We start from the raw sequence: 23,849 nt of genomic DNA, 5'->3' as shown, positions 1-23,849 counted from the left end.
GCTGCTGTGGACACTGTGTACAAGTTCCTGCATGAGCATACATTTTCACTTCTCTTGGATCTCTATTTAAAAGTGGAGTTGCTGGCCTGAAGATAATCCTATGTTTGGCCTTTTGAGAAACTACCTTATTGTTTCTCCAAAGCAGCTGCACCATTTTATATTGTCACCAGCAACGTGTTATTATGTCTTTTTTATTACAGTCATTGGAGTGGGTGTGAAGCAGCATCTCACGGTGGCTCTGACTTGCATGTCCCTGATGGCGGGTGATGGTGAGCTCACTGTCTTTGGGAAAAGGCCTCTTCAGGTCCTTGGACCGCGTTTTAATTGGATTGGCTTTGAATGACTGAGCTATAAGAGTTCTTTATGTATGTTAGGTGCAAGCCCCCGTCCGTGATTTGCAAATATTTTCACCCATTCTGTGGGTTGTCTTTTCACTTTCCTTTTTTTTTTTTTAATATATATTTTATTGATTTTTTACAGAGAGGAAGGGAGAGAGATAAAGAGCTAGAAACGTCGATGAGAGAGAAACATCGACCAGTTGCCTCTTGCACACCCCCTACCGGGGATGTGCCCGCAACCAAGGTACATGCCCTTGACCGGAATCGAACCCGGGACCTTTCAGTCCACTGACCGACGCTCTACCGCTGAGCCAAACCGGTTTCGGCTGTCTTTTCACTTTCTTAATGGTGTCCTTGATAACACAAAAGTTCTTCATGTTAATTAAATTCAACTTATCGATCTGTTATTATTATTGTTGCTTGTGTTTTTGGTGTCACATCTTAAAAAAAAAAAAAAACCAATGGCTTATTTAAGGTCACAACGATTTTTATCTATGTTTCTGCTAAGAGTTTTTCGTTTTAGCTCTAACATTTAGGTTTTTTATCCATTCTGAGTTCATTTTTGTATATGGTGTCAGAGAAGGGTTCCGCTTCATTCTATTGCATGGGGCTATCACTTGTCCCAACACCATTTGTGGAAAAACTGCTTTTCTCCATTGAATTGTCATGGCACACTCATTGAAAATCAACTGACCACAAATGTGAGGGTTTATTTCTGGACTTGAAATTTTATTGATCTGTATGCCTATTCTTGTGCCAGTACCAAACTGTCTTGATTACTATGGTTTTTCAGTAAATTTTAAAAACATATTATGCTTTTTCAAAATTATCCTTGAATTTCCACTGATAAATTTTAGGGTCAGTTTATCCACTTCTGCAAAGAAGCCAGCTAGGATTTGATGAGGATGGGTTTCCAGTTCCAGTTCAGCCCTTCCCAACCTCGACGCCCTCTCCTCCCCCTGGGTTCCCTGAGGCACACTAAAATCTTTTCCATAAGTTCCATCTTTGCCCTGGCCAGTTTGGCTCAATGGATGGAGCGTTGGCCTACAGACTGAAGGGTCCCAGTTTGATTCCAATCTAGGGCACATGCCTGGGTTACAGGCTCAATATCCAGTAGGGGGCATGCAGGGGGCAGCCAATCAATGATTCTCTACCATCATTGATGTTTCTCTCTCTCTCTCCCTCTCCCTTCCTCCCTGAAATCAATAAAAATAATTTTTTTTTAATTTCCATCTTTTGCTTAACCAGATTAAACTAGGTTTTGTTTCTTGCAATCAAAAGAATCATAACCAGGTACAGTAGGAACATGGTCCTACACACTGTCTCAGACAACCATCTCCACACCACCTCTCCAGGGCTGAAGCCCTCAGACTGTCCCTCAAGTACCCAGAGACCCCACTGAGGTCCCAACCTCAGCGATGACCCTTGACCCCAGCCCTTCACTGAGCCTTGTAACTAGTTCCTTTCCAGGTTACATATATCATCTTCACCAGTTAAAGCAAACATGCCCTCGATATGTGCTTGTGAAATTGAACAAGAGGTCACAAGACAACATCATGAAATAGACTGGTACCACTCTACACCCCTTAGTATTTCCACTTCATGCTCATAGGCAGGGAAGAAGCTCTAGGAAGGCCAAACATTGATGTGCCCTTTGGACAAAAGATACAGAAACTGAAGTCCAGAGAAGCTGTGCCTTGCCTGAGAGTGACTGGCCCTGAACACTGGGCTGTACTATGTGCATCCCATGTACATGCACTGGCCGGCCCATTGTCCCGCCCCATCTTTAAAAGTTGCTTTCCTAGACGGGACCCGTTTGGCTCAGTGGATAGAGCGTCGGCCTGAGGACTGAAAGGTCCCGGGTTCGATTCCTGTCAAGGGCATGTACCTTGGTTGCGGGCACATCCCCGGTAGGGGGTGTGCAAGAGGCAGCTGATTGATGATTTTCTCTCATCGATGTTTCTAACTCTCTATCCCTCTCTCTTCCTCTCTGTGAAAAATCAATAAAATATATATTTAAAAATTACATATATAAAAGTTGCTTTCCTAGTAGAAGACGCCTCCTTGCCCAGCCAGCATGGCTCAGTGGTTGAGCGTCAACCTATGAACCAGGAGGTCACGGTTCAATTCCCGGTCAGGACACATGCCTGGGTTGCAGGTTCGATCCCCAGTGTAGGGCGTGCAGGAGGCAGCCTATCAGTGATTCTCTCTCATCATTGAGGTTTCTATCTGTCTCTCCCTCTCCTTTCCTCTCTGAAATCAATAAAAATATTTTTAAAGAAGCCACCTCCTCCTGCCAGTCTTCCAGGACTGCTCCCACGGCACTTCTGATGTCAACTCTACAGAGAGACTAAAAGCTCTCCGAGGGCAGGAACAGTTTGCCATGCATCCCTGCCCTGACTGCCCACCCTCTCCTTTCTGAAAAAGCAAACCAGAGTGGGAGGCCTCATTTTTTAACCATATCACATCCCAACCCTTAGGGAGGAAATACATTTCCTTACACCCTAAGCTGTGTTTTGCCCAGAGACCTGTACCCAGGGGATACACAGGCAGTGCTGACAGCTGAATGGCGGGGCAGAGGAATGCTGGCCTGGGGAACATTCCCGCGAAGATGAGGGAGTTGTAGACAGAAGGAGCTGCCTCGAAGGGGGGATTTTCACGGGTGAGCTGATTCCCGTGCAGCACGATGGGATTTTGAGCTTGTGACTAGTACTGTTTTTTCCTCCTAGAATTTTCCTCATTTTCAATTCACTCCGTGGGGGCAGGGGGCTGGTCAGCACTCATTGCCCAAAGGAGGGATGCAGATGGAAGTGATTTCTGTTTAAGTCTCAAGGGGGTAAGAGGAACAGGATGCAGACAAGACTGGCCAGAAATATGGAGAGAAAAGGAACAACAGCGTTGAGGAAGAGCAGTGGGAGGGTCGAGCGGAGAGGTGTGTCTGCTCAGGGCTTCCCAGACAGACAAGCAGACATGCATGGTAAACGGAGCAGATAATTCCCGGTCCCAGAATCTGGTGCTGGAAGCCTCGGAGAGCCCCGGGGCCAGGCCGACCAGCATGGCACCATCTGGTACCAGATGACTCAATAACCTACTGCACACACACACACACACACACACACACACACACACACCGCGGTGTTCTATGTTGTCCTAGAATTACACAGCACAGTTTTAGGTAGGTGGGCATGCCAGAAAGACAGCCTATGGGACTAGGGCTTTCCATAAAAACTAAGGAAGTAGGAAATACATTTCTCTTCCTTACACCCTAAGCTGTAGGCTAAAAGTCACGGCGCTAAGCACAGTCCCACCATCGCTTCCTTTCCAGCCACCGCTTCCTTCCCAGCATCTGCTGCCCAGATGCCCCAAGGGGCAAGAGCCTGACCAGCCTCCTCCAGGCCAGAAGCCCCCGGACTGAGGAGGAGAACCTGGCAAACGCAACAGCCCCACCCATGGTTCCCACAACGTATGGGGAAACGGGGGCCCCAGCAGAGCCCTGGTCTGCCCTCTGACCTCTACGTAACAGGAAGTGGCTACTCACTTGACCTTCAGGCTTGCCAGCATGGTCTTGTCGATCCTGCCAAGAGAAAAGCAAGGGCTTCGGTCAGTGCCAGGGCTGACGGCTCCCCCCTAGGTCCAGACCACCGGCCCGACAAAGGCTGCAGGGACAGCTGCTCCGGAGGGGAGCTCTCGGCCAGCCCCGGGAGGCAGGGCAGTGAGCTCTGGAGCCACACAGAACCCTGGGAGGTGGGTACAGTTATTCTCGCCCTTTCAGAGGTCAGGAAACAGGCTCAGAAGGGTAAAATCAATGTCCCAGCCTGAAGCCAGGTATCCGAAGCCAGACCAGGGATGGTAAGCACTTTGGGCAGCCTCTCCCTTCATGGCCCCCTTTTCACAAGAAGACTCTGAATCCTAGATCCATCAGTCACTGGCAACTGGACATTCAGCACCTCGATACTTCCTAGGATTCTGCTTTAAAAGATGCAAGCCGCTCTCCCCGGCCCCTCCCCATACCTCCAGCACCAAGGCCCCTCCTGCTCTGGGCACTGCCAGTCCAGCCCAGGAGACAGGCCCCACAGCTGGGACAGAGCCGCCAGCAGGCCCAGGTGCGCGGGCAGCTGGGACAGTCACGCCCAGGAGCTCAGCTCGGGGACAATCACGTCTGCGGCAGACTGTCCTGGCAGCCAGCGCCTCCGCCCAGCCTGCGCCTCTCTGGAAGGCAAGGCAGCGCGGCTGAGCTTCTATTTTTACCCCCTACGTATGCCAGCCCTTATGGCTGGGGAAAGAGGCCCCTTCCTCCCTCCGGAGACAGAAAGGTAGGCAAGACTGCCACGGCTGGTGTCTCCTCCTGGTTAGGGGTCACAACCAGTACTGTCACCATTGTCATCATCAATGTCACATCACCATCAATGTCACCCTCACCCTCAATGTCACCCTCACCATCAACCCTCAGTGTCACCATCAGTGTCACCACCATCAGTGTCACCACCCCATCGGTATCACCATCACCATCAATGTCACCACCGCATCAGTAACACCATCAGTGCCCCCAAAATCACCACACCTCCAAGATGCTTGAAACCCTGGAAAGTTCTTTCAGCCACCCCGATCCATCCAGCTCAGAACTGCCACAGCTTCTTCCCACATACTTGGCTGCTGGGGCCAGCGGGGCCAGGGGAGTGGTCTCAGGGCCATGTGGTGAAGTGCAGAGGGGAAAGGCATGGGGTGCTCCTAAAAGTTTTTAAGGGCCGAAACCGGTTTGGCTCAGTAGGTAGAGCGTTGGCCTGCGGACTGAAGGGTCCCAGGTTTGATTCCAGTCAAGGGCATGTACCTTGGTTGCGAGCACATCCCCAGTAGGGGGTGTGCAGGAGGCAGCTGGTCGATGTTTCTCTCATCATCGATGTTTCTAGCTCTCTATCCCTCTCCCTTCCTCTCTGTAAAAAATCAATAAAATGTATTTTTCACAACGGGTCCCCCGGGTCTCATTGGCCCCCAGCCCCCTCTGGGACGCCGGCCCTCCTCCTCTCCCATTCAACCCGCCATTGGAAGGTAGGTTGGACCCCGGAGGAGTCAGATCCCCAAATTCTGCAGTCATATTTGTAACCCAGAGCAGCCCAACTGTAACCCCAAACGATAAGCTCTTACATTTTACAATTTCTCAGGGAGTCTCTCTTAATTCTTCCAACAACCTGTGCTGCGAGCAAGGCAGAAAGCCCACTTACACATGGAGAAACTGAGACCCAGAGGAGGGAAGTGTCCCCTCTGAGTTCCTCCCCGAGTCAGGGTGGAGTCAGCACTAAACCTGCACCCGCTCAGCCCAACCACCCGCCCGCACTCTGGGCCGCAGCACCCCGTCCTGCCCACATCCACACCTCCCAGCAGCCTGACCCACACAAGGTTCCCACGCTGGGGCGGGCCCCGGAGGGCGGGGCCTACGGCCTTGGCAGGGCTGAGACAGCAGACAGGGCAGTGGCTGTGACACTGGACCTTTCCCTTCCCGGAAGCCAAAGTCCCCAGGTTCCCCCGGGACCTTCTCCTCATCCCATTCACTCCCACCGCCTGGCCTACCTCTGGCATTCAAAGGGCTTTTTTTATTATTGATTTTTTTTTTTTTTTTTACAGAGAGGAAGGGAGAGGGATAGAGAGTTAGAAGCATGGATGAGAGAGAAACATCGATCAGCTGCCTCCTGCACACTCCCTACTGGGGATGTGCCCGCAACCAAGGTACATGCCCTTGACCAGAATCGAACCTGGTACCCTTCAGGCCACAGGCTCTATCCACTGAGCCAAACCAGTTAGGGCCAAAGGGGCTTTTAAAGTGAACACCCCCGCCGAGACCGGTTTGGCTCAGTGGATAGAGCATCGGCTTGGGGACGGAAAGGTCCCGGGTTCGATTCCGGTCAAGGGCATGTACCTTGGTTGCGGGCATATCCCCAGTGGGGGGTGTGCAAGAGGCAGCTGATCGATGACTCTCTCTCATCGATGTTTCTAGCTCTCTATCTCTCTCCCTTCCTCTCTGTACAAAATCAATAAAATATATTAATAAATAAATAAAGTGACCACCCCCGAGATTCCGCTCACTGCCTGCGGTAGACCAGGCTCCATGGAGCTGTAAACTAGCCCCCAACCAATGGATTTCCCCTCCCGGCTGACAGCCATCCCCAGACCTCCAAGCCTACCAGGAAGCCCAGCCATTCTCTCAAGCTCAACAGCACAAAGTAGCCATTCCGTAAGCGTCTCCTGAGCGTTTACGCGGTGCCGAGCACAGTCCCTCTCTCTGCTCCACGCCCCCACAGAAGGGTGGGCCTCAGGGGACACCGTGTCACCGCCAGGGTCCAGCCCAGCCTCGCACACTGTCCCCGACCAGGAAGCAGACGAGGGATCTGAGCACGCAGCCTCAGCAGAGGAGCCCTTGGTGTGAGCGTCAGGAGGGGCCTTGAGCAGGCACCAGGCCACACGGGGCCACTCCGTCTCCTCTGCCCTCATCTGCCAAGCACAGAGCACCCGCAGGCCTTCCTGCCGCAGGATGGGAGGCGAAGGGCTCTCGGAGAGGAGAAAGGGGAAATGAGAGCTGCATGCATATGGGATCAAGGAACCGGCCCGCGGAACAGAGCCCTTCTGTTCCCAGCGCCCAGGCCTCCTTCCCGGGCTCCCTCGCTTCTTGGGCCCCCCATTAGCCCGCCAGCTTCTACACCAGGACACCCGGCCACCCTCCCTACATGAGCGGGACCCTGGCTGTGCCAACACCCCAGGCCCAGAAGCTAAAAGGAAACCGATAATGAAAACCACTAGCCCCCGCTCGCTCCCCAGCTGCTGACCAGACAAACCTTTGACCTCCATCTCCCCCCCGTTCTGGCCCCCGCGGAGGAAAAAGCCTGTTCCTTGTCCCAGACAGTAACTGAGAGGCAAGAGGTGGCCCAGGGCACCGGGCCACAGGCCCAGCACAGACGCAGCTGCTCAGCTGGGACAGAGCTAGGACTGGCTGTCCAGGCGGAGGGACGGAGGGGAGGGACCCGGAGATGCAGGCCTGCGCCCTCCTCTCATAGCTCGCCCCCTGCAGAGAGGAGGCAGCCCCACGGTCAGCAGGCCACAGGCTCCTTCTGCCACCGAGTCACAAAGGAGACACAGACAGGAACGTTACACACATGCACGGACAAGCACACACACAGGCACAGACTGGCACCTGCTCGGAATCAGAGGGCGTGCACGTGGGCTCACGCACAGACACACCCTCCCAGCCAGGCATACACCTCACACTCAACAGGCACACTTCATGCACAATCTCAGGCATTCACACACACATGCACAATCATCAGAGGTGCAAGCCACACACATAAATGGGAACATCACACACACACACACACACACACACACTCACACACACACAACCAGTCACCAGTCACATATACTGGCTCCAGCTCCAACCTTCCAACTTCCCTAGAAGATGAGACCCAACAGACGGTGAGGAAAACTTAGTGTCTGATGCCACCACCAGGACCCTCCAGCTCCATCCGCTGGCATCTAAAATGCCCCCCACACCCAGGGTTCAGGCATAACCTGAGGTCCCTGTACCCACAAGCACCCACAGTGCTCAACAAGACGGCACAGCTAGTCACCCCCATCCCTTCCACCACCCCCGACCCGTCACCCACCATCCGAAGCCCCCAAAGGACACACTGCGCTTCCTGCCAAACATGGTGGTGGCCGCGGGGCCCCGGGGCCAAGCGATGTTCCGGGGCTGTCGGCGAGGGGCCTCTGTGCCTCGGTGCAGCAGGTCAACGGGCCACCAGCGCAGGGCGGGGCGCCCAGCGTGACACCTCCCCCACGGCCTGCCCCCACAACCTGTACTTCCTGTGGGTGAGGCCGCGGGGCCAGGAGGTGTGTCCTGGTTCTGGGAGGCACTGAGACAAGCAAGGGAGGTTGAAGAGGGCAGCTTCCCCACGCCCAGAGGAACCCGCAGCTCCGGAAGGGGCTCGGCGGGCAGATTACACCACAGCTCGAGCTGGCAGCTCAGCCCCAAGCAGCCCTGGCTTCCCAGAACCCCGAGGAGGGCCGAGGAGTCCTACCCGGGGCCTGGCCGGGAGGAAGACCTGGCTGGGACCCTGGGGGAGCCCTGCAGACTGGGGCCCCTCACGCCCACCGTCCAAGATGTGACCTTTGCCTTCCTGCTCCACCATGGCTTCGCGCACACCAGGAAAGCCAGCTTCACATATGTAATGATCCCTGTGCACATGGGACACATGCGTGTGTGCATGTGTGCGTATGATCCACCGGTACATATAGGTACGTGCGTGCTCACGCCTGTCGTTAGACATGCACACTCATGTGCACATTCATTAACAGACACCTGGACACATGTACATACATCTTATATACATATAACTCCCCATCAGACACAGGATCACACATGGATGGAGATACACGTGCATGCATCACATGTGATGCTCACATACATGTGCAACCCAGGCACACGCTCAAGTTGCACACATGCCTGCAACGTACATTCATGGGTACCATACGCAGGCACAGATCTGCACTTCCCAGACCCCCTCGCGTGTCCAGACAGGAGCCAGCAGTGCCACACTTCACGCAGCAGGGTGGGAGGGGGCACCTGAGCGCAGTGCTCTCTCCAGCTGGAACGGAAGGCGGGCCCTCGCCTCCTCGCGCACCGGCGCTGAGCGTGCTGGGCACACAGCAGCCCTCACTGAACCGCCCGCAGAGCGGCGTGGCACACACACTGGACCGGACCGGGGTAGGGGGACACAGAGGGGTGCCAGGCGCCTGCCCCGCCCCCAAGCAGAGAGAAAGGGAAACAGCGCTGCTGTGGCTGCCACCAGTGGCCTCTCTCCCTGGCCCACTCCCCCCGCAGCTTCCTGTTTGGGGCCCGCTGCTACCTGGGGAGTCAGATCCTTGCTGTGGTGCCAGAGGGCGACCCCAGGTGGTGGACAAATGGCACGGACATTTCTGTTTTCTTGACACCTCCAGGGGGCACGGGCAGCAGCCTGGCCTCTCTCTGAGCACAGCAGCTCTGCACTGCCCCCACCCAGCGGAGCACCTGGCCAGGCCTGGCCACCCAGGACATCCACCCTCCTGGCCACAGAGCCTGGCTCAGGAGTGGGCAGGAGACCTCAGCAGACCCACCAGGACTCACTCCTAGCGTGCTCCCCGCTCTTACTGGGGGTTGCTAACCCCCAGGAGGGAGAGCACAGACCGCACAGCACCTTGCACCTCCTGGAGGCCACTGAGATCTGGGGACCGTGGGGAGGCCAGGAGAGCCCGTGCCCTCCTGGCTCCCCAGAGGGAGGGGCTGGAGAGGGAGGAGGGAGGGCCGCAGATGGATTTCTTTATCTTTTTCTTTTTTTTTAAATATATTTTATTGATTTTTTTTTACAGAGAGGAAGGGAGAGGGATAGAGAGTTAGAAACATTGATGAGAGATAAACATCAATCAGATGCCTCCAGCACAGCCCCTACTGGGGATGTGCCCACAACCAAAGTACATGCCCTTGACCGGAATCGAACCTGGGACCCTTCAGTCCGCAGACCGACGCTCTATCCACTGAGCCAAACCGGTTTTGGCCACAGATGGATTTCAATCTGTTTTCCGTATGTTCTGGAGGGAGGCAAGAGCTATCCTCGCGCCTCCCCCTCTCTCCTCTCCTCAGCACTCAGGTTTTGGAGGCCCATGCCCGCCAGCAGGTTATGTAACTTCTGCAGGCCTCAGTTTCCTCCTGTATGATATAGGGTGGCTGCCACGAGCCCCACAAGATTACAAATGGACCTTAACACGCGGCTCCCACCCCGCTATGGGAGCCGTTATAATTATTATCTGTTATGATTCCCCTGCCTCCCTCAGCTTCCTGTCACCCCTGCCCTGACCCCTCTTCTGAGTGGGGTGGCCAGTGAGGGGCCCGAGTGCTCTCTGGGAGAGATTGTGAATCATGAGAAAAGAGAAGCTCTGTGCGCCAGCCCCTGCGCTCCTGTTCCCCTCAAGCATAGCCCAGCTTCCGCCCGGCCCTCGCTGAGTCAGCACGCGGGAGGTCAGGGTGGAGATGTGTGTGGGTTTACTAGGGACCAGCACCCACCTAACAGCCCAGCTCAGTGGTTGGCAAACTGTGGCTCTCGAGCCACATGCGGCTCTTTGGCCCCTTGAGAGTGGCTCTTCCACAAAATACCACGTGCGGGCATGCACGTACAGTGTGATTGAAACTTCAAGGCCCATGTGCAGAAGTCAGGTTTCGACTCTCAAAAGAAATGTCAATCGTTGTACTGTTGATATTTGGCTCTGTTGACTGAGTTTGCCGACCACTGGCCTAGCTCATTTCAGTCTCACAAGCACCTGTGAGACGGTACCACGGTCATCCCCATTTTACCAAACGGGGACACTGGGGCTCAGAGAGGGTAAGGACCCTGACAAAATCGACCCGGCATGATGGTGGCACAGCTGGGTCTAACTCCAGGGCCCAGGTTCTCAACCGGGGTTCCACACGGTGATCTGCTGCAGGGAGCCAGCCAGCCCGTCACGCTGCCCTGCTGACTCTTCAGCCTACAGAGATGCAGTGCCCATGGGCGCAGTGCCCATTCACAGACGGAGATCTGAGGCCCTGAGGAGGCAAAGCTCAGCTCAACAGCTGGAAGAGAACAGCGGCCAAGCAGGCAAGTCCTCCCAACCCCTGGCCAGACAGGCTCCTTCCCTCCCGAGGCTGCTCCTTCCATTCCTCAGAGCCTCCTTCCCTCTCGAGGCTGCTCCTTCCACTACTCACAGCCGACTCTGAGTCTCCCAGGCACCAGGCCCTGGCCTCCCTGGTGGAGGCCTGTGGGTGCTCCTAGGTACCAGCCGAAGGGGCAAGTCCCAGCCAGAGCTCCCCGGCCCCCGCCCAGCTCTCTGAACACAGAGCCGAGAGAGCCGGCTGGGGTCTGAGGGGACGAGGCAGCCCGGGCCCCGGCCAGCGGCCCCTCCGTTGTGTCTGCCAGCCTCTGGGGCAGGAGGGGAGGGACACGTGGTGTGGCTTCCTCTCCGTGGGCAGCTCTGCCCTCACAGCCACCCATGGGGCTGAAAGATGAGACAGATTCCCTTCCCGGGCACGGGGCTGAAGCAGTTACTGGAAGCTCAGGAAACAGATGCCCCTAGAGAGGCGGGCACATCATTCAGCCTAGACCCGCCCCGACTCCGGGCGGCGTGAGTTGGCACCAGGGCTGACCAGGTGGGGCTCTGCTCGGCTCTCCTCACAGCTCGGCCACTGAATCGTCTTGCCCGTCACGGCATGAACTCCGGGGGCTCCAGCTGACCTCCCGCTGCTTCCTTTACAAACCTGGTGAGAACCGAGGACAAGGGCAGACGGCACTCTGGTCACCAGGAAAGCAGGGCACCGTGGCACGTAGAGCCAGCCAGCCCACGGGGGGTGGGGACTCACACCTGGGCCTGAGATGAATGACATCCAACATCCGCCCTGTGACTGACAGCACGCCGGCCACTTCCCACGCTCCCGTCTCGAGGGCCGGCCTGAATTCCCGATGGTGCAAATTCCGGAAAAAACTGCAAGAGCAGGCCTCTCACCCAGGGCTGCACAGTTCACTCTGGTCTGTCCAGCAATGCCAGCCCACCAAGACAACTACTAGCAACGCGTGGCTGTGGACTAAAGAAACTACAAAATTATGTACTGTAATTTTTTTTTAATTTTACATAATAATTACGTATCACTTTTGTCCATCAGCTAGTAAAGGTTATTTAAAAAAAAAAAAAAAAAAAAAAAAAAAAAAAAAAACTAGAGAAACATCCATCAGCTGCCTCCTGCACACCCCCTACTGGGGATGTGCCTGCAACCAGGGTACATGCCCTTGACCAGGATCAAACCTGGGACCCTTCAGTCCGCAGGCAGATGCTCTATCCACTGAGCCAAACCGGTTTTGGCTGAAGGGAATTCTTCCTAAAAGAGATCCGAAGCCAGCTCTTCACTCTCCCTCCATCAGGCTGGGCCACTCCAACCCTTCCCTGGCATTGCAGAGCCCCTTCCCCACCAGAAGGTGGACATCAGCGCCCTCTGCAGGCAGGTCAGTGTAGTGCAAGGAGGAAAAGGGGGTGTCTTCTGGCTGGTGTTGGCAGCCTCATCGCCCTCTAGCCAAAGGGACTGCGGGGTGGGGGGGATTCTCTGTGTTGCAAGAGATAAGTAACAACCACTTGGGTCAGAACACCTGGGTTGCAGCTCTGGGTCTGCAACGTAGTTGCGAGGAAACCACTTACACTCCCTCTGCTTCAGGTGTTCCATCTGTGAAGAATAACTGCGATCATCTGTTGAGAATCTCCCATAAGCCAGGCATGCCATGCTTCTTATTTCATTTACTCCATAACTTTGTCCTTCCTGGGGAGGGCATGGAGCTCAGGCACATTAAGAAACCCACTCAGGTCTCAGGGCTGGTAGGTGGTGGCAACACAATTAAAACCCAGAACCCTGACTTTTTTTTTTTTTTTTTTTTTCTTTACCCAAGGATATAGTGTCCATCGGTTTTCTTAGAGAGAGAAAGAGAGAGAGAGAAGAGTGCCCTGAAGAGTCTCAGGTTTGATTCCCAGTCAAGGGATGTTGCAAACTCAGTCCAGGCCACGGCTTTTAACCACATGGCCACTCCCATAGGGAAGCTTACTGCAGAGCAGGCCCCAGTGAGGGCAGGGCTAGATGTGAGCTGGCACCAGGCTGGGCCAGGGCGACCCTGCCAACGCCCAGCTAAGGAGCAGCCAGCCCCAACCTGGGCTGGAATGAACTAACCTTGAGATTCCTCCCCCAGCACTGGCAGCCCGGGCTGGGGGGATCACACCTCTGGCAGAGGAGCAGTGACTCAGAGGGAGGAGAGGCTGACACAGGAAAGGCTCCCTCAGACACTTTTTAAAAAAGGCCTGCACTTCAGCCCGGCCGGTGTGGCTCAGTGGTTGAGCGTCCACCTATGAACCAGGAGGTCACAGTTCGACTCCCAGTCAGGGCACATGCCCAGATTACGGGCTCGATCCCCAGTGGGGGGCATGCAGGAGGCAGCCGATTAATGATTCTCTCTCATCATTGATGTTTCCGTCTCTCCCTCTCCCTTCCTCTCTGAAATCAATAAAAATCTATTTTAAAATAATAATAAATTTTAAAAAATGTTAAAGGCCTGCAGCTCAGAGAAAGACGGGGGTCCTCGCAGAGTCTGCCCCGCCCCCAGGCCCAGAGGAGTCCTGCTGGAGCCCCAGCATCCTGGCCTCTCCACCAACCCCTGCCCCGTAGAAGAGCTGACTCGGAATGGCATAGTGAACTGAGACGGGAAAGGCCTTTTCCACTCAAGGTCTCCCCTTCTCTCCCCGTCACTGCCCCCACCCTCAAAAGGGCTCTGCACAATGAAGTGCCCCGAATGGAGGCTGGATCCCGGCGTTTGGTGACAATCTCGGTTAATACCTCACCTGTGGCAAGGGTGACCCACGGACGGAGTGGAGTCACTACTACAGGAATAACCCGTGAGGTACATATTGATGGTGTCCCCATTTCCCAGGTGGGAACATTGGGGCACAGAGAGACTACGTGATTCGCTCAAGCTCACACTCCTAGGGAGTGGCTGTGGCGAATTATATTTCCCAAAAATGGCCGCCCCATCGCACCATATATCCCCCATCCCACATGCTCTTCTCCCGGGTGACACGTTACGAGCCCGTTACGAGGCGGGGTGTGGGTGTGTGTGGATCTTTGGCCGTGACAGAGGCGGAGCGTGGATGCGTGTGGATCTGTGACTGTGACGGAGGTGGGTCTGGGTGTGTGTGGATCTGTGACTGTGACGGAGGAGGGGCGTGGGTGTGTGTGGGTCTGTGACTGTGACTGAGGCGGGGCGTGGATGTGTGTGGATCTGTGACTGTGACGGAGGCGGGGCGTGGGTGTGTGTGGGTCTGTGACTGTGACGGAGGCGGGGCATGGATGCGTGTGGATCTGTGACTGTGACGAAGGCCGGCGTGGGTGTGTGTGGATCTGTGACTGTGATGGAGGCGGGGCGTGGATGTGTGTGTCTGTGACTGTGAAGGAGGAGGGGCGTGGGTGTGTGTGGATCTGTGACTGTGACGGAGGCGGGGCGTGGATGCGTGTGGATCTGTGACTGTGACGAAGGCCGGCGTGGGTGTGTGTGGATCTGTGACTGTGATGGAGGCGGGGCATGGATGTGTGTGTCTGTGACTGTGACGGAGGCGGGGCGTGGGTATGTGTGGATCTGTGACTGTGACGGAGGCGGGGCGTGGACGTGTGTGGATCTGTGGCCGTGACGGAGGTGGGCGTGGGTGTGTGTGGGTCTGTGACTGTGACGGAAGCGGGGCGTGGATGCGTGTGGATCTGTGACTGTGACGAAGGCCGGCGTGGGTGTGTGTGGATCTGTGACTGTGATGGAGGCGGGGCGTGGATGTGTGTGTCTGTGACTGTGAAGGAGGAGGGGCGTGGGTGTGTGTGTGTCTGTGACTGTGACGGAGGCGGGGCGTGGATGTGTGTGTCTGTGACTGTGAAGGAGGAGGGGCGTGGGTGTGTGTGGATCTGTGGCCGTGACAGAGGCGGGCGTGGGTGTGTGTGGGTCTGTGGCCGTGACGGAGGTGGGCGTGGGTGTGTGTGGGTCTGTGACCGTGACGGAGGAGGAGCGTGGGTGTATGTGGGTCTGTGGCCATGATGGAGGCAGGCGTGGGTGTGTGTGGGTCTGTGACCGTGACGGAGGTGGGCGTGGGTGTGTGTGGATCTGTGACTGTGACGGAGGCCGGCGTGGGTGTGTGTGGGTCTGTGACTGTGACGGAGGCGGGGCGTGGATGCGTGTGGATCTGTGACTGTGACGGAGGCGGGCGTGGATGTGTGTGTCTGTGACTGTGACGGAGGAGGGGCGTGGATGCGTATGGATCTGTGACTGTGACGGAGGAGGGGCGTGGATGTGTGTGGATCTGTGGCCGTGACGGAGGCGGGTGTGGGTGTGTGTGGGTCTGTGGCCGTGACGGAGGCGGGCGTGGGTGTGTGTGGGTCTGTGGCCATGATGGAGGCAGGCGTGGATGCGTGTGGATCTGTGGCTGTGACAGAGGTGGTGCCGCGTCACCTCTCAGGCTGCGTGAGAAAAGGCGGGTAAGAACAGCTTCTGCCTCGCTCTTTCTCGGGATTCTCACTCCCGTCCCAGCCACCACGCTGCGGGGAGCACGGGGAGAGCCCTAGGCAGCAGGGAACGGAGGCCTCCCGCCAAATGCCAGACGTGAGAGTGTCTGAGCCTTCAGATGCCGCCAGCCCCCAGACTGCGAGGCACCCCAGATGACGATGGCCACGTTGAGGCAAGCATCCCCGCTGTGCGCTGCCCCAACTGCAGGTGCCTGAGCCACAGAAATGTCACCAGCGCTTCAGGCCACACGCTTCTGGGTGATTTGTTATGCAGCTTCCACGAGAACAGAGAAAGAGCCAGGATTTAAATCCAAGTGAGCGGGCTCCAGAGCCTGGGGCCCTGCTGGGGGAGGGACAGTGCAGAGGAGGGATTTATTTTTATTTTTTTTTAATATATTTCATTGATTTTCCAGAGAAGAAGGGAGAGGGAGAGAGAGAAATATCAATGAGAGAAACAGCGACCAGCTGCCTCTTGCACACCCCCTACTGGGGATGTGCCCGCAACCAAGGTACATGCCCTTGACAGGAATCAAACCTGGGACCCTTCAGTTGGAAGGCCCATGCTCTATCCACTGAGCCAAACCAATTAGGGCAAGAGGAGGGATTTGGAGCTTGGCTTGGAGGCAGACATATCTTCATGTATCCATTCATTCATTCTTTCATCAAATATTTACTGCATCGCCCTGTGTTCCAGGCTCCCCGCTGGGGCAGTGACTACCGTGTTTCCCTGAAAATAAGACATCTCTGAAAATAAGACCTAGCACATGGAAAGATAAGACATCCCCTGAAAATAAGACCTAATTTTGGGGGAGAAAATTAATATAAGACACTGTCTTATTTTCGGGGAAACAGGGTATGTAGGTGAACAGGACGGATAAATCCCTGCCCTGAGGGATACAAAGAGTGGGGAGGTGGAGGATAATAGGGGTCTAACCTTACACGGGTGTCAGCCGTAGGGGGATTTAGTCGAAGGGGTCGGGTGGGTGGGGAGCCCTGTTAGAGGGGAGGACCTGGGACGGCCTCTCTGAAAGGGAGACTGCAGGATGAGGCGGGTCCAACGTTGTGAAGCTGCGAGAACAGCAGCAAGCATCAGGAACAGACCCGGGCTCACTTACCAGCTGTGTGACCTCACAGAAGTAACCCAGCCTCTCTGAGCCTCCTCTTCCTCACAGGATGGGGATGCTTCCAGAACCCGCCTCATGGAATTGCTCTGAGGGGCCAATGAGCTCACACATGTGGCGCATTCAGTCCGGGGCCGGCCACAGGAAGAGCTCAAGGCATTTCTGTGACTGTGGTGCAGGAAGTATGCTGAGGCCCAGGCCCCCGGTGGGCTGCCCAGAGCCTCAGCGACCGCTCTGCCAGCCACAGGACAGAGCGGAGGGGTGCGGGGCCTCCAAGCTTCTGTGAGTGGGTGGGGGTGCACGTTTCCTGGAGCGGCTGACATACAGCCCAGCTTCCACCCACCCCTGCAGCCGGCCCTGACTCATCTCCTCAGCCCAGGCTTACCCACCCATCACCCTTAGCTCAGAGCTCAAAAAATAGGGCTGGAGGCTGGCCTGGTTCCTGTCCCTCCCCAGGTCCCACCCCAATGGCCGTGGGCACCCACACAGCCACTGCGGGAGAAGCAGCTTCCTGAGTGCAGGGAGAGAGAGAGAGAGAGAGAGAGAGAGAGAGAGAGAGAAAGAGGGGGGGGGGGACAGGAAGCCTGGGAGAGGGCAGAACTGGTCAGGAATAAGCCTCAGGGATTCCCAGAGCCAGGAGAGCCTGCTGGGGTCAGGTATCACCCGCCATGGACCAGGCACGCCCTTGAGTACCCCGGAGAGCGTCTGGTGCGTGCCCATCACACATACCCAGAGCAAAGAACAGGAACAACCCGGAGCACCCAACAGTGCAGTGGGCACAGGGGTGTGCTCAGGGACCCACACACAGCCACACACACATGTGCAGACACAGCGGCCCAGCAGCACGTCCTCCAGGGACACACGCACGCAGACGTGCACGCCTCCCTGCTCCTGACAGCCATCACGCCCCTCCGCTCTTGCTCACTACCAGCCATCTAACCAGCAGGTCCCCCGCACCCGTGCCCGGCGCCATCTGTTGACCCGGACCTGGCAGGCCCAGCGTGATTCAGGAAGGATTCTGACAGCCTTGGATCTGGACGAGGGGAGGGGGTGGGACACCAGCCAGCCGGGGAGGGGTGGGGGGAGGGAGGTGGAGAGGGAGGGGAGGAAAGAGAATGCTCAGGCCGGGTCCTCCAGAGCACAGGCCTTGCCTTGGCGCCCCATCTGCCTTGGGAGGCCCCTACAACCGCTTCCCGTCTTGAGCAGGTGGAGAGGAATCCCCTTGGGACTACCCTGTTTCCCCGAAAATAAGACAGTGTCTTATATTAATTTTTGCTCCCAAAGATGCGCTACGTCTTATTTTCAGGGGATGTCTTATTTTTCCATGAAGAAGAATACCGTACACATTTATTGTTAAATGAAAATAAAGGAAATTTACTACCTGTGTACGGTACGGTAGTACGGTAGTTGTCAACACAAACCAGACAAACTGTGAATCCTACAGTATCAAGAATGTACTCATTTATTCAATGACAATCCTGTCATCATCTTCTGGAACATCATCATAACAATCCAATTCCTGAATTTCCTGGTGAATTTCTTGTGACTCCATTTCTTTCAGAATCAGTGGACCAAATCTCTCATGTTTAGCCTAGGGGGGGGGCCTTATTTTCGGGGGGGAATGCCTTATATTTCACTCAGAAGGAAACCTGTAAGGAGGTCTTATTTTTGGAGGATGTCTTATTTTCGGGGAAACATGGTAGTTGGAAGTCCCTTCAGGGGATGGGGGTGAGGGGGTGGCAAACTGAGGGCGAAAGACAAGTGCAGCGTGGCAGGCTGAGGGCAGACCTGAGGCAGAACTTCCCAGAGAAGCGTGAAGGAGGTGTAAGCAAGAAGAGAGAGTCCCCGGGCTCCACGAAGAAGCCCTCTTGGAAAGCGGAGACGATGGAGAGGCTGGCATTACTGTTTTGTCTTTGCTTTTTACTAAACTTAGGACAAGCAAAATGAGCCCCACATTACGGAGGGCGGAGGAGTCTTTAAAGGACGGTGAACAGAGCCAGTGGCGGCTGCCCCTCCTCAGCCCAGGCTGGGTGTGACCTCGCCTCCGGGCCGAGGGACGGGCGCAGTGACCTTTAGATGCCAGCCCGAGCTGCCCGAGCACGAGCAAGAGGCAGCTGGACACATTCCCCGCTGCGTGACCTCTCCCCGAGGGGCTGGCACGTTGCTCAGAGATGGCAGAGGGTAGGGAGACAAGGGCCACCATGGTGCCATGGCAACAGGCCTCGGCAGAGACACATCCACGCCTTGTCCAATCACCGCTCACAACAGAAGCTAAGTGTTTGCAGACAACCTCTCCTGCCGCAGGGGGGAGGGGGTGGCCTGGGAGGGACAGGTAGACACGCTGGGAAAAGGAGTATGAGGCTGATAGGTGCTGTCCCCGGAATATAAAGCCTGCTCCGGCTTGTGCCCCCGGACTCCCTAACGAACCCTCAACCACGGCCTCCCCTCTCTCACACCACCCCATCCCTCCCCTGCAGCCCAGCCTGTCCCCACCACCCAGACACCCCCAAACCCCCTGCACCAGGGCTGCCCACCTCACCCCACTGCCCTGTTCCCTCCATCATTCTTGGCCACTTTCTGCCAGTCCACTCTTCCTTCCTCCCTTCCTGCCTTCCGTCTCCTCTCGCCCTCCCTCCCATCCCCCTGCCCTGTCCTCCCCACTGACGGGGCCCAGACCAGTGCCCACGACCATCTGCCAGCTTCAAACGCCAGCATCTGCCCTCCCTCCACTCCTCCTTCAGGCACCTGCTCTTGAGCTGCCTGCTCATCCCCTCTGCCCACTGCAGGGCTCCATGTCCTCCTGGGACAGACTCCAGGGAGAGGCACGTCTGAGGGGCCCCCCGGGGGCAGGGCACTGCTGCCTCCCATTCAGACTGTGAGTCAGAACCTTCCAGGGGGTCTGGAAGCCGGAGCCTCAGCTCCAAAAGGTACTGACCAGGTAGGTATCCCGGCCTGGAGCCCCAGGTTCTACAACCGGGAGGAAGGTCATGGGCAGTCACCTTACCAGCCGCCTCCTCCACCTGAGCAAATGAATCTCTGAGCCACCGCAAAGCGCCGTCTTCCCAAAGAGACAGAAATGGAACCCTTCCTGGAACCCTAGCTGCGAACCCATTACCGTGTTCAAAAATGTAACAAACATCTTCCTTTCGCTCACAGACCCCAGATGAGGACACAGAGGCTCAGAGAAGGGAGCCCCTTGCCCCAGGTCATGCAGGGTGGGGGACCCCTGAGGGCCCCACTCCAAACCCTCTCCGCCCCTCTCTCACTCCGGCCACTGGGGCCACGGCCAGCTGGTCCCCTGTGGGCTGAGAGGCTAAGCTCCATCCGGGGCCACACAAGCCTTCTGTGCGGCTCCAGCGTGGGCCGCCCTCAGGAACCCGCCCGGGGCTCACACATGTGCACCTCAGGGGAGCTCACGTCCCTGAAGGCGCCTTGTCCATCGGGGGTCAGAGCTAATGGACGGACACTCCCATGTTTTCGTCTCCGACAAGGCGGTGGGAACTCATTCCACGGACTCCCAGGAGACCGGCTCAGGCCAGAGAGGGAGGGGGTGGTGACAAAAAGGATGCATCCTAGCCCTGCCTCCCCCTTCCCTCCTCATACCCCCTGCTCCCCCCCTTCCTCCCTGGGACCACTGCCCAAGGGTTCTGCTCAGGTTCTGCTTCCTGGAAACACCACAGGTGAGACGCAGCGAGCGAGGGGGGATGGGGGGATGGGATTTAAACCCACGTCGGAGTGACAACAGAGCCTGTATGTGTGACCACTGCCTGCCGCGGCCACCACCACCCATGCCAGGCTCCCTTCCCCTCAAGGTCCGAGTCACTTGAATCACTTGTGGTTCCGCCACACTGGATTCCACGGGGTCAAAGAGAAGAGGGTGGGGGAGGCGTGGCAGTGCCCACAGCACAAGGGTCATCTCCTGTGGGACCGGGGGCACCTCCCACCAAACTGCTCCAGCACCCCCGGCTGAGCGGCAGTCCCAGCTGCTCGTGTCCCGGCCCTGCCCAAGCTGAGCACCTGCCTCTGCTCGGAAACCCCTGTGGCTCTTGGGCTCCAGTCCCCGTCCCACTGCCCACCATCCTTCCCCACTTCTCAACATGTGGAAAGGGAGGGGGCGCCCGAGGGAGCTTTTGGAAGCCTCCGGGGCCAGATCTAGCGGACACCCACCCTGCCCCACCCCTGGACTCAGGACCAACACCCCTGCTTGGAGGAGAGGGCAGAGTCTCTCCGAGCTCCTGCCCGCGGTGCCAACATGGGCCTTTCCTGGGGAGAGAACTGCAGGGGACCAACAACCCCCGCAGCTGGGTGAGCTTTCTGTTTACTCCTCAGCCCCTCCAGCCAGCGAGCCTTCTCCCCTCTCCATGGGAAACTGAGGCCGTGGGGATCCAGGAGCAGCCCGGGGGGGTTACGATGCATGAAAAGAGCCAGAGTCCTGGCGCCGGGCCCAGGACAGCCCTATTATCCCCCTGGAGGCCGCTCTGGTGGGGGCCGCTCAGAGGCGGATCCCGGCATTCCCAGGCCAAACCCCACTTGCATGTGAATGCCCTTCAGTGTGTTAAGGGTGCAGAGGGAGCTACTACAGGGAAACAGGAGTGAGGACGGTGCCCCCTCCACCAGCAACCAGCTCCAGACACTCGGCGTCTGGTGGCGGCACAGACAAGTGGAATTCTACACGGTCCTGAGGTCCCCGGGACACACACCTGCCCCGGACCCCCCTCTGGGGGCTGGCTCCACACACACACACACACACACACACACCCAGGCCTCCCGGGGTGAGCAGCAGGCTGGAGGCTGGCTCTGCCCCAAAGGTCCATGGAGGCCTGGCAGCCAGCCCCTCACCATCCCAGCTCCGCTCCCTGTGGCTGGAGTGAGGATGGGGTGGTGTTAATGACCTCTGGGCGAGGTGCGGGGCAGAGGTGGGGGAAGGTGCAGGGGGGACAAACCAACCCAGCGCAGCCACAGGGTCCTCCTGAGGTTCCTGGCTTTTTCCTCCTCCCGCCACCTGTAAACACCCACCTCGGACCCCCTCCATCCGCTTCCCCGGCAGAGACTCCGCCGGGCTGAGCCACGTCTCCCCGCACACACACCCCTGTGCCCGGCGTGTGTGCGCAGCGCCCCGCCCGCGGGGCTTCCGAGGACAGACAGACTCCCGCAGCCCAGACAGACTCCCCGCCGCCCAGACAGACGCCCCGCCGCCCGGACCGCCAGCAGCGCGGGCGCACACCCCGCACGGGCCGGACGGCTCTTGGCAAACACGCGCATCCATCCACACTCACAACGCGCGCCCCGGCCCCGCGTCCGGTCTCACCCGGGACTCACGTCCTCCTGCTCCGAGCCGCCCGGGGGGCTGCGCACCCCGCCCCTCGCCTGCCGGCCCCGGCTCCCTCCGCTGCGCGGACCGAGTGTCAACAGCCAGGCCGGCGGCTGCCTCCGCCCCGCGCTGCTCCGCCCGCCCGTGCGCCCGCCCGCCGTCTCCATCCGGACTGGCCCCCTCCTCCCCCCTCCCTTCTCTTCCCATATTCCTCCTCCCCCCTCCTTCTTCCCCCGGCGGCGGCTGCTCCCGCCGCCCGCCCCGCGCGTGCACCGTCACCGCGGCGCGCACCGCACACCGCACAGCGCACACCCGGCGGCTCGGCTCAGGACGCACCCGGCGCGCCGCCCGCAGCCGCGCTCACCTGGCCGGACAGAGGCTGGGGCCCCCCCACCCCTCCACCCGCGCGCCGCGATCGCACCCACCCCGCTCTCCCGCACCGCGACACCGCCCAGTGGCCCCGGTGCCCACGGTGCTCACCCAGGCAGCTGCCGGGAGGGAGTGGGAGGCCGGCGCCTCGGCGGAGGGGGAGCGGGGAGGGGGAGCGGGGAGCCCGGAGCGAGGAGGGGGAGCGGGGAGCGGGTGGGAGGGGGATCGGGGAGCCTGTGGGAGGGGGAGCGCCGCGGGGCCTGAGCCCGCGACCTCAGCAGGGATTGCCCGAAGCCGCTTCCCCGGAACAAAGGCACAGGGCGGGGCGGGCGCATCCCGGGCCACCCTGGGGAGAAAGGAGGGAGCAGCCCACCTGCCCACGGAGGTTCCTGGAGGATGGGACCCCCGGGACTGCGGGGAAGCGGGGTGCAGGAAGCTCCTGGGTTCCTGGTCTCCTGAAGACACTCTCCAGCTCTGAGAGCGGAGGGACCCGAGGGGTGCAGTGCTACCTGCACTTGGAACTGGGGGGCTTCAGGACCCCTGAAACTGCCCCTCCCCAGGCCTGGCAGCCCGGAACTCGAACTCACTCCACACCGGCCTCAGCCTCTGCCAGGCCAAGGGCGCTCTGAGCCTGAAGGGGGAAGGAGTGAAGAACCTTCTAGGAAGCCTTTGGCCTGCCCACTCCCTTCCTCAGCAGCCTCCACCGAGGGCGGCCTCTGAATGTGGCTGCACACCTGGGGCATGGGAGGCTCACTCCCTAAGGGGGCGACCTGGGTGCCCTGGGGCAGCTAGAAACCCTTTTCTTTCCTGGCCCACAACTTGGCCTTGCTCCTGTCTGTTGGCCATGGCCTCGCGCTGCTCTGGCCACAGTGGCTTTCTGCTTCTAGAACATACTTAGGGCCTTGCACTAGCTGTTCCGCCTGCAGGAATACCCTTCCACCCCATCTCCTGAGCCCACCCCAGGCCCATCCATTCCACACCCCTCACCAACACCTTTCCCACACTGTGTCCTCCAGGGCTCAGCCCCAATGTCACCTTGTCAGAGAGAACATCCACTTCTCCCAAAGCCCCTCACACCACGGCCCTCCTCACCTCAACGCCCCGTGTTAGTCTCTTCAGCACTCTGGAAAGTTCACTCTGACATTTTCTTGTCTGTGTGTCTGCAGTCTGTCTCCCCTACGAGAATGTGTGCCCCTGGAGCAGGGCCCTTGTCTGCCCGGAGACAAGACTCTGTAACCCCAGGGCCTGGCCCACAGCAGGATGGGAGGGAGACCGGGTGGCCAGCCCGTGGTCTGAGTCCCTTCGGCAGCCTGGCCCATCACCCGGAAGGCAGTCTGCTCAGCCGTGCAAGGGTAACATCTGGCACGGCGTTGGCAGAGGACCGGTGCTCCATCCCTGTCCATCAAATAAATGAACAGCCGAAACTGGTTTGGCTCAGTGGATAGAGCGTCGGCCTGGGACTGAAGGGTCCCAGGTTCGATTCCAGTCAAGGGCATGTACCTTGGTTGCAGGCACATCCCCAATGGGGGGTGTGCAAGAGGCAGCTGATCGATGTTTCTGTCTTATCATTGTTTCTAACTCTCTATCCC

General features: G+C 57.9%; 1 protein-coding gene across 12 annotated transcripts in view; it reads right to left on the bottom strand.

Annotated features, from left to right (window-relative positions):
- RAP1GAP2 (RAP1 GTPase activating protein 2) overlaps window positions 1–23,849 on the bottom strand; it is a gene marked incomplete at its 5' end in the record, with an annotated part of 219,295 nt that overhangs the window by 176,114 nt on the left and 19,332 nt on the right. Inside the window, 2 exons of one of the 12 annotated variants that reach the window (XM_084862909.1) lie at window positions 3,877–3,912; window positions 22,372–22,475. In XM_084862909.1, coding sequence (XP_084719035.1) covers window positions 3,877–3,899 — 23 coding nt within the window. Of the gene's footprint in view, window positions 1–3,876; window positions 3,913–4,349; window positions 4,437–7,987; window positions 8,097–21,856; window positions 22,031–22,371; window positions 22,476–23,849 lie in introns of those variants that run through there. The other 11 variants (XM_084862913.1, XM_084862922.1, XM_084862921.1 and 8 more) reach the window with 11 other exon arrangements.

The sequence above is a fragment of the Pipistrellus hanaki genome (assembly GCF_964339955.1).
Source record: "Pipistrellus hanaki genome assembly, chromosome: 16".
Classification (NCBI taxonomy): Eukaryota; Metazoa; Chordata; class Mammalia; order Chiroptera; family Vespertilionidae; genus Pipistrellus; species Pipistrellus hanaki.
The sequence above is the reverse complement of the archived record's forward strand: the minus strand, read 5'-3'. Positions and strand labels throughout refer to the sequence as shown.